The following is an 18574-nucleotide window of genomic DNA, read 5'->3' as shown; positions in this document are numbered from 1 at the left end:
GGCTAGTTCGGCCCTCAGGGCATTATAAGGTCCGTAACGCCCTTGGTACATAAATAGCTATTATAATTGCATTTCCCATCACCAAAAACTTTTTTGCGCCTTTTAGAAAGCGCAGAAATTATGAAATGAATTTCAAAGTTAAATTGTAACTTTTAAAGGACGTACAGAGTTGCAGCTAAACCCTGATCAGAACGCCATCGCGTACATCATGCATTATGTTGAACACAAGCGGGATGATGTAGGCGAAGGCGTTCGGATCGGGGTTTTGTTGCATGTTTGTGCAGGGACGTTGTAAAATAGTAATGTGGCTCAGCTGGAGAACGACACTTTAAAAACTAAGATTTTTGTTTCCATCTCCAACATGTATCAAAACGGATTATACACCCTTAGCCAAAAAACACGGACTTTTCTCAACACTCACAACTAAATTCCTCAAAAATATGACATCACTGCCGAGCACTTCTGAAACTCATTGTGACCGTTCTGTTACTGAATCAAACCGTATAGAGTCTACAAAAGAAAGTTCAAACAGCTCTGCATTACTGTTTGATGGAGGTTATTATAGGATTGTAAGAGAAGGAGAAGGTCATAAAAATGCCATATGGGTAGCATGTCTGCTTTGCGTTCCAAATACGAGCCCAGAATCATATCATTTGGCCCAGTCAACATTTTATTATTTACTTTATCTTGGAAGACATTGGTAAACACAAAAGAAAAAATTACTAAATCCAACTATTATTATTGTAATTTAAGACATTTTCGTCAATATTTTTTACTAAGATTAATATTTGAAAACTAGAAATATGACACTATATTAAATAATATAACAACAAATCATTTCATTTGGCCCATAAAAACGCAAAGCTTTTTTTTTTCATCATATTACCCTTGAGTTAAACAAAACAATTGCCAATTCTTGGATGTTGTTAGTGACACATCAACAGTTAGTTGTCAATATTTAACTTAAAAAAAATGGTGCGGGGTAAACCTTTGTCTAATGACTTACGTAAAGTTATTGTTCATTTACACAATGCTGGTAATTCTTGTGGCAAAATTGCCAAGCAAGTGCTATTATCACGTTATATTGTACGAAATATCATCAAATTATATAAAACCACACGAGCAGTTCAAAAAAAGCCAAATTTGGGTAGAACTTCAAAAATAATCCCGATCAATATGAGAGCCTTACGTCGTATTTTGAAACAAAACTGTCGTGCCAATTGTGGTGAATTAAGTGTAGAATGGAATAGAGCAAAGAGTAAACGTTTCTCAAGGTTAACCTGTCTCAGAGCTATCAAACTGCTGGGATATAACTTCTACAAAGTAAAATATTTCCTAGATTTTTTTTCATACAGACTCAAGGGTGAAGAATTTTTAACTTGTAGGCTAAAGAAAAACCTTTGTTAACTCTAAGACAGAAGAAAAATAGGCTAATACGCTCCATAAGTGGTGACGTCACAAATTAGACAGATTCAGGTACTATATCTAAGCAAAGTAAATTTGCATTGGAGTTAGATACGAAATTTCCAAAATGTACTGATTATCTCAACAGTGAAGAAAAAGAAGCATTCTAACGTATGTATTTGCATTTAAGAATGTCTGAATAACGATTCTACATTAAAATCATAACGTAATTATTAGCAGTTTTCTTTATTTTCGACGAAAATGTCTTGCTGACCTGAAACTTCATGTGAGCGGATAGCAGGTTTCGTACTAGTAACTGTGTTAAAACCTGTTATTTGTATTTAAATGTTATAGAATAATGGTCATGTGTTAAGCTCCTGAATATAAACTTATGATGATCGTGAAAATGTTCGTTTTTCTGGTTTCCAAAAACACCCACCCACTCGAAATCGATGGATAAAGTTGGTACGGTTAGTAAATCTTATATTGTTATTTGTAAACCGTATGTTATACTTGAAAATGATTTATAGGAGAACTCTTTAGATCCTGGTCCTGGAGCCTTTGTATGCAGTTGTCATTTTCTTGATGGGAATAATTAAAAAGGTCCTAACAGGTCTTGGCCTTATAGTTACAGTACCTTGTCGCAAAATAGTATCGGAGTCCCGAAAAATTAGCAGAACGAAAATATCTGCCGGAGCAGAAACACCAAGCGACCATTTGAGAACAACAACAAATAATATTACAGACCTGAATCTAAGCCACAACCTTCGACTTCGACTGAAGGTATTCTTGAAACCTTTATATCTACAGCACGGATTGATGCTGAAAATGATTTTCTCTAACAACTGCCGGAAGTGTCAATGGGACTTTGTTAAAACTTTATCTGAACGTTTTTCAATTGAAAGTATAAAAGGAAATGGTGTCTTAGTATTTATGTATTTTTCTACTTATGCAATATTCAAATGTTTTATCAGACTGATAAGATGAAGGCTTTCACGGCCGGTTAAATCACATTTAGGAATGTTTTCCGGGCTTTGAAGCCGTGGTCTATGGGAATTTCTTCCTGACGTTTCGTCCACAACTGCGGTGGACATTATCAAAGGCGATGAGGCAGTGGGCGAAGTGATCTACCGTGCTTTCCGACTAAGACTGGTTCAACTGCTGGATTCCCCGTCGTATTTATGCAGCCCAGCCGTGTGTGCTCATGCGTGGGGGTTCAAATGCTTCGGCGCACACGCTGTTTGGCGCAAAACGCGCTTCCAATCTGGATTGAGTGCCGGCATTGGATTGCACATCATAGATGGGACTGTTAATGCTGTTAGGTACATTGAGATCCTTAGAGGCAGTTTAATGCCAAGCATTGTCACATTAAAAACAAGAGAAAATGCGTACATATTCCAACAAGATGCTGCTGCATGCCATACTGCTCAAACAGTAAAGGAATGGATGTTGCAAAATAATGTTTCGATTTGGATTGGACATCCAGTAGCCCTGATCTCTCGCCAATTGAAACCCTTTGGCATAATATGAAAAAAGATTACGTGCTACGCCAGCTTGAACAGTTCCTGAATTAAAAGGAAGACTAACTCAAATTTGGAACTCATTTATTGCTGAAGACTGCAAAAAGTTAGTAAACACTATGCATGCCAAAGCGAGTTGAAGCAAAAGGGAGATGTTACACAGTGGTAAAATCACTGATACCCTTAATATGATTGATTATTGGTTCAAATGAAATGATTCGTTGTTATATTGTTTAATTTAGTGTTCTAAGCATATTTCTAGTTTTCAAATATTACTCTTAGTAAAAAATGTTGACAAAAATGTCTTAAATTACAATAATAATAGTTGGATTCAATAAATTTTTCTTTTGTGTTTACCAATGTCTTCTACCGTAAACTACGTTCTACAACCTCGCATTCTACTGATGTATCTTCTCAAAAAAATCAAATTGACATAAAACCAGTTTTACAAAAAGTAAAAATATTTCTCAAAATAAATTTAACATGCAAATTTTGAAATTTCTAGTGAATACTATGTCTGCTGTTTGCTGTTTCAATATTGGATAATCCCAGCTTTATTAATATATTCGAAGGATTTAACCTAAAGGTTATAACAAGAACTACTGGAATTAGAAGCATTTCAGAGATGTCACGTACGGTTTTAGGCAATATCGAAGCTGAACTTGAAAATGTAGATTTTATTTTGTAACAACAAATAATCAATATTTAGATATCTATTTTGTAATCTTTCATATTTAACATAAAATGATAAACATCATTACTATTTTGTAATAATATATAATAAAAATGTTTTGAATTTAATTGGAAAAATATTTGAGTTTGCCTCGGTTATTTCAGGAAACATGGGTTCCGTCTCCTTATTTTCTATCACGCAACGCATTCTTGATGTTAAGGCGATACGAATCTCCCTTCAGCTTATAGTTGCAAAATATGTAAAACGAATTTATTAGGGCTTATTTTCAATTGTCTATATTATTTCTATGATTAATTGTGTTTACCACGCATCAAAATGGATTTTTTCGCTTCCTATACCCTTTGATTCCTTTATGATTAAATCTTCTCAATTTAGTTTAATTTTTTTAGCATTGCATTAGTTCAGTTTGAATATTTTTTTGAACATACGCGCGATGGCTTACATTATGTATACATATAGTGTGTCAAGTGTATCCTGTCTCTATAGCTCTTCCTCGTTTTACCTTTTTTTTTAAACAGATAGAACGTCTTCCAATCACCAAAATTAATTGATTTTTTAGTCCTATTCAGATACAAGTTGTAGCAGACGTTCATAAACAACATGCACAAGAGCAGTCACAAAAACACGCTATAATGCGAAAAGTATTAAGTAATGTTGAACGCCAAAAACGATTTCGTGCTAAAAAACGAGCATTAAGTGATAGATCAACTCAAAGTGGCTTTCATCAACCACGAACTAGTGCTGAACGTTAAATATTATACAAAGCAAATAAGAAATTACGACACAAAATAAAGAAACTCAAGAAGAGTTAACAACATATCGTTAAAGACTGTTAAATGTTGCAAATAAACAAGATATTTTACATTCAAAAGGAAATTAAATTACATTTTACCTATTCCTGATCCATTTATAAATTATTAGCCTAAACAAGAATATTCAAATTATAAAATAAAATAAATATTGCCATCATGCGTTAAACAAGTTTAATATTGTATGGCTTCTATTAATTTATGAAGTTAACACTTCTGTCGAGCGTCCCGTGATTTTTTTTTTAGTTTTTGTCTGATTAAATGGTTATCCTATTTCATAAGTTCCTATGATATGTGTTCTGTTTTTTTTTGTAAATATTATTATGTATTGTTTCTGAATGTTATTAATTTGTAATTTGCCCTTGTAATTTCTAATGTAGTAATTTGCCCAGCTCTGACTACTGGGTTGAGAGTGAGAAAAACTTTGTCAATTTGTCAAATGAAGAGGTTTTGTCAAATGGAATGTCAAAAGCCCATTTTTTGTCTAGTATTGTTTAATCTTTAAAATCGCATATTGCTTTTTGTCATATTATCGGTATTAAAAAAGTTACGGAAAAAAATTTAATTGGGATGTCACGTAAAGTGCCAGCTAGTGGCAACGTGGAGAAACAATTTTTTATCTCTATACCGACTTTCAATTGAATCCGCGAAGAAAGGTCCAGAATAATTCAAAAATTAAAAGAAAAAATTGATATTTGATGGGCTGTCACTTGGAAAATATTCCGATTTCGACAATTTGTAACGCAGTTTGCAAACACCTTTTATTTATCACAAAAAAAATATAAAAACTGGCTCTACACACTGTCTGTACAACTGGCTCTACACACTCAAGTCAAAGCCCCACAGATCTAAATCCTGTATTCACCACTTTTGCTTATAAGTCGATAAGGATTATATTTTTTAACACACAATCGATCCAAGCAATTTTTTTGTCGATGTTATGGAGATCATCCCTAGTGTCAAAGTGTCAGATCCGCAATGCACCGTTCTCATGATTATTGCGACTGAAAATTTTGCAATTCACTTACTTTGGATCTGAAAATTCGAAAATTGAACGATTTTGTCCCGTCCCGAACGTTTATGCCCATATGCACCGACAGACTTTAATCGCGATTAAGCCTTAAACACTACACTTAAACATATTTGCTTCTAGTTAAATTCTGAAAGTGTTTAAAATGTTCAAACAAAATAGTGATGAGCAAAGCAAGACTAAGACCTTCTCTTGGTCTTGGTCTTGCAAGTCTTGCTTTTATATAAGCCGTAAAATAAAAGGAAGTTAATTTTATAATAACAAGAATAATAATTAAATTAAGACAATAATAATCAACTCGAAGCATTAAAAAAAAATTCAGGCTATTTGGTATTTTAATAAATTTAATTATTTTGTAATTCAAATTTGTTGACTCGTACTTTTGCATTGCCTATTAACATCCAGAAGATCTTCATACAGAGAAATTGAATATATTTTCATGTAGTGTAATTTACATATTCTAACGAAAGTATAACAACAATGAAACATCTACAGTAAGCGGTAGATATTTAAATATTTTGATTGGGCTTACAGAACTTTACTGATAGAAAACAAACTCAATTATTAATAATGCACATGATTCCTCGCAAGGATTAATTTATATTACTTTTTACATAGCAACTGTATGTAAGCACTCTGGCAAACTGTTTATCGAAATTTATTTACTACTTGAGGTTTTACTGTTTTAATTATCCGATCCGCTCAAAATGCGAACTCGCAGGCACTTCGCTATGAACATAAAAGTCTTATATCTAGTTTGAGTTTAACCAGTTTAATTCAAAGTGAACCATCCCAGTGTCTATATGAAAAACGGTACCACCAATTAATACATTTGGACTAGTCTTAGAAAAAGTTTGATAATCTGTTATTTGCACAAAATAACATTGCAATTCAAACATATAATGTATAATTTTTACACCATTCAAATACTGTTTGAATTGAAAATATTGTTAGTGATATTCTTTTCTGCAATGGATGAGGTTTAGGAAATGCTCTCTGCCCAGAGCTGGTATACTAGCGCTCTGGGCTGTATAAGACTCCAGCCCGGCTGATTACTCAGTAAAACCCTTCCCTCATCGCCAAGGTACTCCTTCGCTTGCCCGGTTTATTCAATGAATAAGGATAATAAGGATATGTTATGGCGTACGCAGGACTTTATTGCCTCCTTGTTTAAGTAACTTTCCAAAGGAGAAACGAATAAAAACTTATATAGCATAGCCATAAACCCTACGCGAATGTATACAACCAACAACTCCTATAATATGTACAATTGTAGGAGTTATTGATACAACCGGTCTATAAACAAAACAAACTTAAAATGTTTAGGTTAGTTTGGGTTGGTGGCCAGGGTGACCAGACTGAGAAATGGCGATGTCACCAAAAATCCCCAAATGTAGACTTAAAAATAGCCGGTTCCGGCAAGGAACAGCAAATTCTCGAAGTAGGTCTAACATTTCAGTTTCTTCTTGTTCATACTCTAAGTCAGTCGCTTTGACTTTACTATCAGTATTTCGATATTATCATATCAGTAGTAGGATTAAAAATCTAACAGCATATATTAATTATGTGCATAGAAATAAATCTTTATCCTTCAAGACGAATTTAAAGAATGTATCTTTACTTTTTATAAACATATCTTTTGGCTGGTATATCTCTCGATTATTCGATAATCTGATATCATATATGTTTTACTTCCCCGAAGGGTTTAAATATAAGATTCTAATATGCTTAGGTTTGTGATTTAAGCTTCAGCTTGCAGATGCTAGCGTTTAGATCTTTAATCTTATACTGCTATTTTTTATCAGGCTAATAGAAAACTCCAAAATCACAAAACCAAGAGAAATCGCCACACCTGGTCACCCTGTAAGTGACGGTTAGTTTGAATCCAAATGATGGGTCCATGACAGACATTACTGCGATGAGCCACTCGTGTTTAAAGAAGCAAAAAGACCAAAAGAAAAAGAAATGCACCGTTCTCATGATTCTTACGACTGAAAGTTTAGCAATTGACCTACTTTGGATCTTTTTGATGTGCTCTTTCTGAAAATACAATAAAACTTTTCACTCGAAACAAAATAAATCAAACATAGTTAAAAGGAGCAAAAAGACAACGGCACGCGGTGTTCCCAAGCGGTCACCCATCCAAGTACTAACCGCGCCCGACGTTGCTTAACTTCGGTGATCGGACGAGAACCGGTATTATTCAACGTGGTATGGTCGTTGCCTATAAACAATTGCTCAAACGCGGGTTTTATACGTTCAGTATTTTCCAAAAGCTGTTTCGCAATAATTCGCTGAAGGGTTGTAAAAGCACAATTATTGTTAGTTCTGGTAACACACTTCAATACACGATTCGTTAATTCCATGTTCAATTGTCATTATTAGAATATTTAATGGCACAAAGTTTTGCCTAAAAGCCGACAGAACGGCCTAAGTTCAACGTTACCTCAGTGCTTGAACCGATCAGAATCCCAGACGAATGACGGCTTTTACACGCATTTGCAAAGGCGCCTGTTGCTTAGCTACACTGTTTGCTCTGCTACACTCAATTAACCAAACACTCAATTCACCCCTTCAAAAAAACTCAATTAACACACGCAGCATACATTCCGCACATACCTGCTCAGCCGTTCCTCATCTCTCTTCTTCTTCAGACTGTCAAAGTCGTCTTCATCGTCCGTAGCTGAGCCGATGCTGACTCGATCAGTAAAGTCGGCTCCATCACCCGGCGCTGAATTGGCTAGCGGCGGAAACGGATCGTACACGTGATGATTCGGATGGCTACAAAACAATAAGCATTCGAAAATAAGCGGCTTTAATTTCCCAATGGAGCAGTATTCGCGAGTTCAACTACCGATAGTGACGCTGCGAAACGTCAAATTACTCGTTATCGAGCGACAGTTGAGACTCGTCAGACGTGTCTATTTATTGAAGTTGATGACATTTATAACATAAAACAATACTCAGGTACTCACTTTTCGATCTATTTCTATTTCTTTAAAAGCTTGCAAAAGTTGATTAGAACAAAACAAATCACAATCACATGTAAACACCAATGTCAACAAGACAAGTGTCAAATTACTATTTAATTTTTAGTTGCAATTTTAGCCACCAGGGAGTGTCTGAACTTTTGAATTCGAGAGTACTTACTTATTTGAAAAACTGCTGGACTGAGGCATGTCAATAGGCCGGGATGGAGGAGGCGGCCCGAAAACGTGCATTACATTTGGTCGGCAATCATGCTGCGACCGCTGAGAGGTTATGGTAGTTTGCTCATCCACCTACAAAAGACAAAATCGCAACCAATTAAAATGCCGTTGTAAGCAAAACATACTATACAAAATACATATATACAGGGTGTTATGTAAGTACGTGATCAAAAGGATATTGCGATATTTTTTTGCGTCAAAAAAAGACGATCTGACCTAACTTTTATTAACAAAAAATGTCTGGCTCCTCTGCTATCGATGGTCAAAATTATATTCTATTTTTTTTTATATATCGGGAGAATGGTACGATTTTTTTTGGTGAAACTCGCTGTGAATTTGTTCTTATGTAAGACTCATATTTTGATGAAACAATAGAGTTCAGCCGTTTTAGAAAAGTGGTGAATTCTTGAGTATAGTGGTACGAAAACTACCAGAACTTTTTATTTAATAGATGGAATCTACTCATTTTTTTGGTTGATGCACTAATCATTTATTCACGATTTTGTGCTCTGTAAAATCTTGTAGCATTCAGAGTTTTTGCGAAAAAGTCTACCATAATACCAAGTTTCGGGGGCAATTCCGATTGGGTCACTTTTAACGCAATCTTGTGAATTAAATTTTTGTCTTGAGTCGACGATGTCATTACATGACGTTTTAACTTCGACGGCAGCTATTGATTTTGAAAATCCGTCCAAGAATAAAAATGTTATCACTGCAAGACGAAAAAGTCGATTTTTACCAAGATCACCACGTAAATAAAAAATATAGAAAAAAAAGTTTTGCGATATGAGGTATATCTTTATGCCTTTGATGTTGACATACAAAAAACATTTTTTTTGCTCAATTGGGAGCATGCCAAACTTTCACAAATTTTGCATTGTTACATTAGCCATCCTGTAAAAACTTTATCTGAAGCACTAATGTTTTATAGGAACACGAACGGATAGAAAAAGAATCGTACAACACACCACTTCAAACAGAAATCAAATACATTGCAGCAGTCAAGCGGAATCAGCAAGAATTTACCATGTTCCAAAATTAGGGCAATTTCGGCCGTGTAACGTTTATTCTGATGAGCAGTTTATTATGGACCGATAAAACTCTATTTGCAAATTGTGGAATTTTTAATCGACACACTGAACATCTTTGGAATCAATCAAATTCCCCCCCACGTTGAGCAAAGAAAACCACAAATTAAATTTGGATTTATGGATTGGTGCAGAAAAGTAGGTTCAAAAATTATCGGTCCATTTTTCTCTCTTACTCTTCATCTTGGGAAAATAAAGTACATGTTTCGGCATTGCTATTTTCAGGCAAAATCCAGCTGACAAGAGATAATCGATTTCAAACCGGTCTTGGGAGTGCCTGAGATTAACACATCTCGAAATCTGCACTTGCTTACATCATAAGCTCATGAGGGCAGTGATGATGCCGAACGCTTTCTTTGTTCAGTTAAAACATCCCTTTGAAGTCTACTGGCACTTACCTCTTCTATAACATCTGCAGTAATACGCTTAGAACTGTTGCCTAATTTCTTTAGCTTTTCCTCATTGGTGATCAGGGCATTCATTTCGTTTGCTTCCACATTATTCTCATTTCGAGAGTCGTTTCTGGTGTCATCGCGACTAAAAAACCGTTTCAGCAAACTGGTAACCGACGCCACTCTGGGCATTGACATGGCATCTGTGCCAAAAGTTGGAAATAGAGCAGGAAATCAGCTAGATAATGGCAATCTTACCGGGCACAGAAGATCCAATCGCCAGGCTGTTGGAAGAATTCTTGCGGCTTTTGAAGCCGGCCGCCTTATTAGCTGAGAACGTTATAGGGCCAGTTTGCATATTATCAATGTAGGTTTGCATGGGGTCCACTTTTGCAGATAAGGGGTTCATTAGTTCTGTAATTCAAAATTTCAGTTGATTAATCTTGCGGTCAGCTATAGATAATCAGCAAAGAGGTTATTGGCATGAATTGAAGAAAACCGTTAGCAAAACAATCAAAAAGTTATTTTAAGTTGAAGGTGAACATTTATTACAATTTTCATGTATGGCACAATGGCACACTCTAATTAGTTGAGTAAAAGTGTTATGTATACAGAGAAAGATCACGAGTCACCTCTTTTTATGTTAAGATCGTGAAGGGCTAATTTCACGCTGTCTTTAAATGAGCGCGCGCCACCTTTAAAGGAAAAAAAACTGTTCAACAAGGATACTAATTTGGAGAAATTGTGTCATCGTCACGCTACCTTGTTCTTCGGGTTTAACTGCGATATTGGCTGTGGAAGGAAGAGGATGTGTGTTCCTCATAGACTCAGCAGCTGCAGCTGCAGCAGTGTACGGTAATTCCGGTGGGAAAACCTCGTCCCAATACTGGTCCCTGACCAGCTCCGGATGGTCGTGATGCATTTCGTCCACGATTAAATACGAGATCTAAAAACATGTGAAGTGACCGAGATTTCCAGGTGCTTTGCTTGGAACTACCTGCAGGTTTCGGTCCACCATCCAGTTCACTTCGAAGTCGTCGTCGTCGTCACCAAACGGATTAATCAAGCTTTCAGCCACTTTCAACCAGCCCACGTAGAAAAAGAACTGAAGCGTCGTGAAAACGGGGAAGTACAGGTCGAACCTGTAGGTGCTGTTATCCACCCATTGGTGACCCATCAGTGTCGTCAGAAAGTAGCTGTATACTGCCAAAGTCACTACCTAGAAACGTAAATCTAGTCTGTGTTTCAAATGGACTTGAGCACACTCAACGTACTTGTGTGTACACTAGCGGCACGCTAATAGTGTCAAAACTCAGAAGCAAGCCACACTGTCCCCGAAACTTGTTCAGTTCGTCGATTAGTGTTTTAACAGCAAAATCGTCCCGGATTCGGCCTTCCTTACGAGCCCTGGTTATAATGCTGGATGCCCACACTATTGGCAACCTTTAATCGAGACACAATTGAAATAATTCTAATGTATAGGGTGGGTCAAATTGGACACTTTTGAACGGAAACTCCTATTGATATGCAGATGCACGAATAGTGTTAGGTACCGTTGAAAATAATTGGTGATGGGCCCTATCGAATAATTTCGACTACTGAATAATTACTAAATGATTGCAACTATCGAATAAAATTATTCGAATGAATTAATTCATTGAACAGTGCGCGCTATCTAGCGCAGTGTAGAAGAGTTACAAATTACAAACTTATATTATTTTGAAAATACAGGTTTCTAGTTAGTATGAATTAATTTAGTACTGTACTTTATCATAAAAACGTATTCAGTATACAAAATTAATTCGGTTATTAATTTTAGTTTTGACGTTGTGCATTATCACTGCAGTCGAATGAAATTGAGACAAATATAAAGGACTCTAAATTTTTGAGGATTAATGGCGAAAAAATGGAGGATGGGCCACCAGCTTGCAAAAAGTATCCTGCTGATTTCAAATAAGTTTTGCTTTGGACAGATTTCTTGCTGTACTAACACATATTTTTCCTTCTTTCCAGGTAACACTACTTTGCCCCTGGATGTCATGTACATATAGAACTTTAGCTGAACTAGAACTGACTCGTAGGCTGGATTTGGTACCGATTGAGCTTTGGTTTTTTCGTAGTTCATTTTTAAACTTTGGGAATATTTTGGGCGGCTTTGTATTTTTACATCACGCTCATCTCAAGCTTGTCTAAAGAACCGTTTCAGATATGCAAATATGGGTTCCAGTTTTATGTTTTTTTTGTCAAAAAAGGTCAAGAGAGTTTTTGTCGAAGTTGCTCAAGAGCCATTTGAGCCACAGAGTTCGTTTTTATATCATTGGATAGAGAATTGGCAATTCGATTGATTTATAACAACGTGCGTGAGTGAATTCTGGTAGATTTGTCACAAAAAGTCACACAAAATTTGCATATCAGACATTTAGGTGTAAGTTCACTCCAAAATTTTATTTAAAAAAGCGTCTTCTACAGAATATCAATCTTTTAAGTTTCTACTGGCTTTACTTTAGAAGTTTCTTTACTTACTTACTTCTTTACGGTGGAAGAAGATTTTTTTACTGAAGAGTCTGCAGTTGCGCGTTAATTTTCAAATCATCATTTACGAAGCACACAAAATTGATTGAAAGTGATTTGAAGGAATTTTGACGTCATTTAGAGTACACTCTTCCTTACTGAACGCAGACTTCTGAACTTGATTTGGTTCCACTGAAACTTATTTCCGAAAAACGCGATCCAAAATGAGTTCCGCAACAGTTTTTTCAAATCCAAGGCCTTTTGCCTGAGAAAAAAAGAACTCTCTACTTGTAAGCCTTCTGTAGTCGGATATATTAATATTTCCTTCAAAGAATTATTTTTTGCAAATAAACGAAAATTTTTAAAAATCCCTAGATAATTATAACAAATCCCGTTTTCCTGAGAAAAATCCCTAGAACTAGGGGGAAATTCCTTAGAATGGCATCACTGCTCTCTACTTGTTGGCTTTCTGTAGTTTTTATTGCAGATAAACGAATAATTTTAAAAATTCCTAGATAATTTTGACAAATCTCTTTTTCTTTTTGCCTGAGAAAAATGCTTAGAACTAGGGAAAGTTTCCCAAGTATGGCATCACTGGCTGGAGTAAACACCCAGCAAAAAGTCACCGCATTCTTTAGGAGTAATGTTTTACTAAATGGGTGACTGCCACGCAACTGCACCGTTGAGTTACTGTGCCAGTGCGTTGGGTTGGCGCAACAAGCCATTTCGACATCACTGCGCCAACTCGTCAAGTCACTGAGTTCGATATGTAAAGATACTGATAAATTTCTACAAACTGCACAATAGAAATATCAGATACTTTGTATCGTCGCTTCCGGGGTAAATTCACACCTGAACAAAAATAAAAGTTGCTGCTCTACTTTAGTACTCGTCCGATAGCGTAAGCTGAAAATTCTGCCTTGAATAAATTACTCGAAATCTAAACATTTTGCTAAAACAGCGCTATTAATGTGTCAGCGTGCGGATTCCTGTCCATGAAAAAATTACACAAACATGCCTGTTATTTGTCGGTGTATACTATGTGAATAGATAATTACACGTTAGTGTTTGCTTGTTCCCTTAACTGTTGCTTTACGATAATATGATGCGTGACAGACTTGATTCAGCCTAACAGCAAATAATTAGACAACACGTCAGGTTCTAGGAAACGTGTCTGCATTATATGGGCTTGGAATCCCGACATTCTCCTAGGTAGCTAACACTAGCTGGGATTGCGTTTACTTTAGGATTTTATCGCAATCTTATTTAATGCGTAACAAACGTACCAGTGTTTTGAATACTTGGGAAACTTCTTGTTCAGATTCACCATAATTTCTTTTTCACTCTCATGTAGCAGCCCTGCCTCCACCAAATGCTCGAGAGTGGGAAACCGCTTCTTGACTCTAGGGGAGATCATTGTAAAGGTCATTGTGACGCAAAGACACACGTATCGCATTATTGTGCGGCGCATTACTCTGCCTCTTTCGTCCTAAAGACACAACGAGTACCATACGTAAGTAAGTGCGTAGCACCTAAAGCTGAAAACTCACCTGGCCATGTACAGTTGCACTAACAAACACAGCCAGAGGGTCTGGAAATGGTATGGCAGTGTACTGGTTCCACCATCTAGTCATAACCACTGACACATAGAATCCAAGAACGAAAGACAGAGGAATCAGACTGCCGTAGTCGTAGCAGTACTTTACTATCATTTCAAATAACCTGAAAAGGTGGAATAGTGTTAAGAATTTGAGTGTGTACAGGGTGTCGAACGAAGAGTGCAAATGTAACACTCGATGATAAGGTGTTAGAGAGTATCAGGAATTACATATTTGGGCAACGCTATCAATGACATTTGGGATAACTTAAAATTAGGAAAACATGAATACTGAACGTAAAATCCTTAGTTGCAGTCTTGAAATGTTTGGACTTTCCTACAATTCTCTATAACGTAAAACCACACACACAAAGCAAGCTAGTAACACTCACACAAAGCGAAGAAGAATCGATGCGCTTAACAGGTGATGTTATGAGCCAAACTAGAAACATTCATGTTTTAAACAGCAAATGATAATAAGCAATGATAAACAGAAGACGAGAGTTTGCATCTAATGTAAGACGGAAAAGTAGAAAATAACAAAGACGAGAATTTATGGGTGAGAAACGTACAATTGGCTTGGCGACAAAACATTGATAAAATGACATCAAGCTGCAATAGCTAGAGGAAGGCACATCAATAACATCATAATAACCTTTTTAACACACAAACGGCAATAAACATTGTATTACCAATGATTTTTTAAATTATCAGGGCACTGAATATGTACCAAAAAAAAACCAATTCTGGTCGCTTTGTTTGGGAAAGGGTTAACTCCAATGAATGAAGTCAATAACCAAAAAAGGTATACTTTTTGTTGCAGAATATAGGGCCAGATTTATTAGTACGTAGATTAAAATGTTTTACTATGATAAATAAACTTACGCTTTGCCTGCTTCATCCAGGAGATATCTGTAGGTCATATTCAGACTGTAATAAACGAACAAGAACATGAGGAGGTCCAGCCAGACGAGTTTGTAGATGCTGCCCTTCCACCTGGAGATGCAAAGGTTGGTCATTCAAGCCTACAAGCCAATTGCCAACTTACCTTCCTAGAAGCTTCAAAAAGCACCCTAACCCTCTGCAAGTCGCTACTTCAGCGGTGTACGTAACCGTCATCGTACTTTACCTAACAGTGAACGAGCGGGTAATGATTAATTGATAAATACAATAAATAATATCACAGAGGAATTGATTAGATTGCAGATTTAATGAGATGAGCGGTTTCAGCTTGATGGTGCTTTGTTTGCCGAGTGCAAACGTGTGACCAGCCAAGTATATAAAGCACGGTGTTTTGGGGAACAGTGAAGCATCGCTCTATATTTATGCGGTTTTAGTAGTTTCCGAACGATGACATAATCGTTTTATTCAGTAATTGTGGGTTTACAAGGATAAACAAAGCATTTGCTGCTACGAAAGACAAATACGAATGAAATGTGGATTTCTCTATGGTTTTCTGACAGTCATTAAACAGTTGAGATCCTAGATATTAATTACGGATTGCACTTTGAAGAGTTCGGGTTTAATTGAGCAAAAATAACGAGAGTCTGAAGATAATTCAGACACAAAACAAAATCAAACAAACTTTTAAGCATGGTCAGCTGTCAAACTGGCAGGCGACGTTGCCGCATGTCAGATAAACGAACTTTACCAAATCAACAGAATACAGGGTGTATTTGAATAGATTGTAAAAATGAAATGGATGAATCCTGAGCTACATTCGATTTGAGAAGTTCACTTATAACTGTGAATGTGAATTTAATCTGTTAATGTTATTTCGTAAGGTGATTGTCAATTTTATAAACCCAAATTTACTATTTTTTTTAAATTTTAATTTTAATAATTTTATAAAGGCAAATTTTAAAAAAATAATAAAAAATGTATAAAAGTATATACGTACTTGAAAACTTCTAAAAATAATCTGGAAAAAAGTTAAAATATGAACAAAGAAACTATTGTTTTACACAGAAGGAGTAGTGTATGTATCTCTTGTGACAAAATTATTTGTGAACAAGCCATATTTGATTTCAATTTTTGATCTGAAAAAAAACTTTATTTGAGTGAAAATAGGTGTTCATAAATAGTAGCATTTTGGTTTTGGTGGCGCTAAGACGATTTTTTCTATCCGTTACAAATATCTGAAGGAAAACCTAAAATATCAATAAAATCTAGGTTCAGGGGAACTCGCGAATGAAAGCTTTCTTTAACGAACAAAAGAATGTTATTTGGGTTCATTCTGTTGTCGGGCTGCATGTGCATGTATTAATTGCTGTGAAAAAATCACACTAGGTAGTGATTTGTTGCTCAACTCTAGTTTCTACTACTAGAAGGTAGGATACGCATCGTTCTCAAATTCGGTTTTCTTGCGCCTGACGTCTCCTGGTACTCTCTTGAGTAAAGTGACAGCTCTTCCCATTTAAAATGTATGTAACCTAGGCAGATTTTCATTGATTTTTAAAACACAATAGTTGCAAATTTCAAAAGTGTATGAGGCTATGGTTTCAAGTGTTGTGCTTGCATACATCAATGCTTTCAAAATCATAATTGGGGCTTGATTGAAGCTTATTGCACTGAAGCAGTCTTTACAATTTACCTGATTTTCTATACTTTAATTAAATGGGTTGCTAGATTGTCATTCGTGAAATCGGATCAACAACAAACAATATTCAAACAATCCATTTGAATGTGTTTGATAATTTTGTAAAAGAACAACTGAGTATTTTGCATTTGGTAGTTTAGTGTACTACTTTTAAATATGGGTTCAAGAATTTGAGCTTTTAGAAGACCAAAAGAACGTTTAAAACTTAAGCTTGGGCAATTCCTTCCCTAAATTTGCTCACGCGCTTCCAAAAAAATTGCGGAAATATATTGTCACGGAAATGGCCTGGGGTACTCACGTTTGGAATGGGGGGATCGAAACTCATGGTATTTCAGTAAATGGGAGCCCCATTGGTGCCCTATTTACTATCAAATATGACACTGACAAGCGGGAAATTTCGCACCTGGGCTGGAAATTTCGAGAACTGTCTGGGTTACCTGGAGAAAACTATATAAGCGGCGACGAGAACCATGAGGAGTCAGTTGCTCATCTCTCGACCGATGAACAACACTCCTAATCTGCTTGTCTGTTTCTTAATTTGGAACAAAAGTGACTCATCCTCGCGTACCAACCACAGTGTTGAAGCTTCGCTGCTTCGTGTTTTGCCACCCCATCGGAACCATGTGGTTACACAAAGTTCCAGTAAAAAGAAATTTGGCGCAGGTCCTCAAGGGCTCCGGAAAGCCCCTGCTCAGTCACCAGTGCAGTTCGGGGATAAGTTCGGGAGGTCATCGTTGGCGTTGCCTACTTGAAATGCCGGCACTTCCTCCTACGTTATCTTCAGCAAAAATGGGCGATTCTTCCAGTGACGAAAGCCGCGATCGCTCCTCTATAACTTCAAACAGTGTTGGTACCTCGAGGAAAATGGGTAAGAACAAATCCCAATCCGCAAAATTTCCTACCAGAGACCCTGACCTAAAGACTCTCAGAGCCGAAATTAAAGCCATGCGGCTTCGAAATTCCAAACAGGACGACCGCATTAAGACCCAAGCCGCTCAAATTCAAGAGCTAACCCGGCTACTCACTGTGGAGTACCAAAAAAACACGTCCCTACAAACTGCCCAGCCCCCTCAGACTGGCCCCGTTCAGACAGTGTCTGAAAAAAAGTTGAGAAATTCCCGGCCCTGCCGACCAAGACCGCACTCAACTTCCCATAAACTTCTAACGCGGCCCTCCACCATTATATGGTGCAGCACGCGGACGCCCCCGAAAAAAAACCACAACAAACCCCCCAAACTTCTGCCACCCCAACCCCCCAAAGACTCTTCGGCTCCCAACTCTGAACCACCAGCCCAAAAAACAGCCATTCCGATCGTCATCCGCAATGTGGCGGAATGGACAAAAGTGCGAAACCTTCTCGCACAACACAACTGCGGATACACAAGCTCGAAAAAAGTCTCTCTCGGCATCCAAATTCACCCCCTAACTACAGGCGACCATCGGGCAATCACGAAACTCTTCTCTCGTGAAAAGGTGGAATTCCACACTTACACCTTGCTTGAGGACAAGAAACTCATTGCCATCATCAAAGGTCTTCACAACAAGATGGCGCTCCCTGAGATCCAAACCGAATTGGAGGAACTGGGATTCCACCCCTCCCAAATGCAATTCTTCAAAATCGGAAACGCAAAAATCCAGACCAACATGGTCAAAATGCTCCTCCCAAGAGAGGAAACCCCAATCTTCCAGGTTAAATACCTGCTTAATCTCGCCGTGGTCAT

The 18574-nt window shown here is 36.9% G+C and overlaps 1 protein-coding gene, 1 long non-coding RNA gene and 1 other non-coding gene across 5 annotated transcripts in view; 1 reads left to right on the top strand and 2 right to left on the bottom strand.

The window, feature by feature from the left end:
- LOC109537721 (bestrophin-4) overlaps positions 1 to 15394 on the bottom strand; it is an 18661-nt gene extending 3267 nt beyond the window's left edge. For 2 of the 3 annotated variants that reach the window (XM_019904581.2, XM_019904580.2), the window contains exons 1-11: positions 15303 to 15394; positions 15140 to 15250; positions 14208 to 14379; positions 13944 to 14146; positions 11421 to 11589; positions 11144 to 11365; positions 10909 to 11092; positions 10405 to 10560; positions 10153 to 10349; positions 8608 to 8738; positions 8077 to 8238 (exon numbers count right to left, since the gene is read on the bottom strand). In XM_019904581.2, the coding sequence (XP_019760140.1) occupies positions 8077 to 8238; positions 8608 to 8738; positions 10153 to 10349; positions 10405 to 10560; positions 10909 to 11092; positions 11144 to 11365; positions 11421 to 11589; positions 13944 to 14146; positions 14208 to 14379; positions 15140 to 15250; positions 15303 to 15373 (1778 nt within the window). In that variant the 5' untranslated portion in view covers positions 15374 to 15394. Of the gene's footprint in view, positions 1 to 7903; positions 8030 to 8076; positions 8239 to 8607; positions 8739 to 10152; positions 10350 to 10404; positions 10561 to 10908; positions 11093 to 11143; positions 11366 to 11420; positions 11590 to 13943; positions 14147 to 14207; positions 14380 to 15139; positions 15251 to 15302 lie in introns of all 3 variants that reach the window. The other variant, XM_048670823.1, reaches the window with a different exon arrangement.
- Positions 7563 to 7682, bottom strand: LOC125502697. The gene has a single exon (XR_007280479.1). It is a non-coding gene; the product is annotated as a 5S ribosomal RNA (ribosomal RNA).
- Positions 15316 to 16073, top strand: LOC125502416. Its single transcript, XR_007280184.1, has 2 exons — positions 15316 to 15401; positions 15454 to 16073. It is a non-coding gene; the product is annotated as an uncharacterized LOC125502416 (long non-coding RNA).
- The last annotated feature ends 2501 nt before the right edge of the window (positions 16074 to 18574 follow it).

Source organism: Dendroctonus ponderosae, unplaced genomic scaffold, assembly GCF_020466585.1.
Source record: "Dendroctonus ponderosae isolate FM_Combo_2020 unplaced genomic scaffold, Dpon_F_20191213v2 Dpon_F_20191213_1, whole genome shotgun sequence".
Taxonomy (NCBI): Eukaryota; Metazoa; Arthropoda; class Insecta; order Coleoptera; family Curculionidae; genus Dendroctonus; species Dendroctonus ponderosae.
Note: the sequence above shows the minus strand (reverse complement) of the source record. Positions and strands in the feature narration are given on the sequence as shown.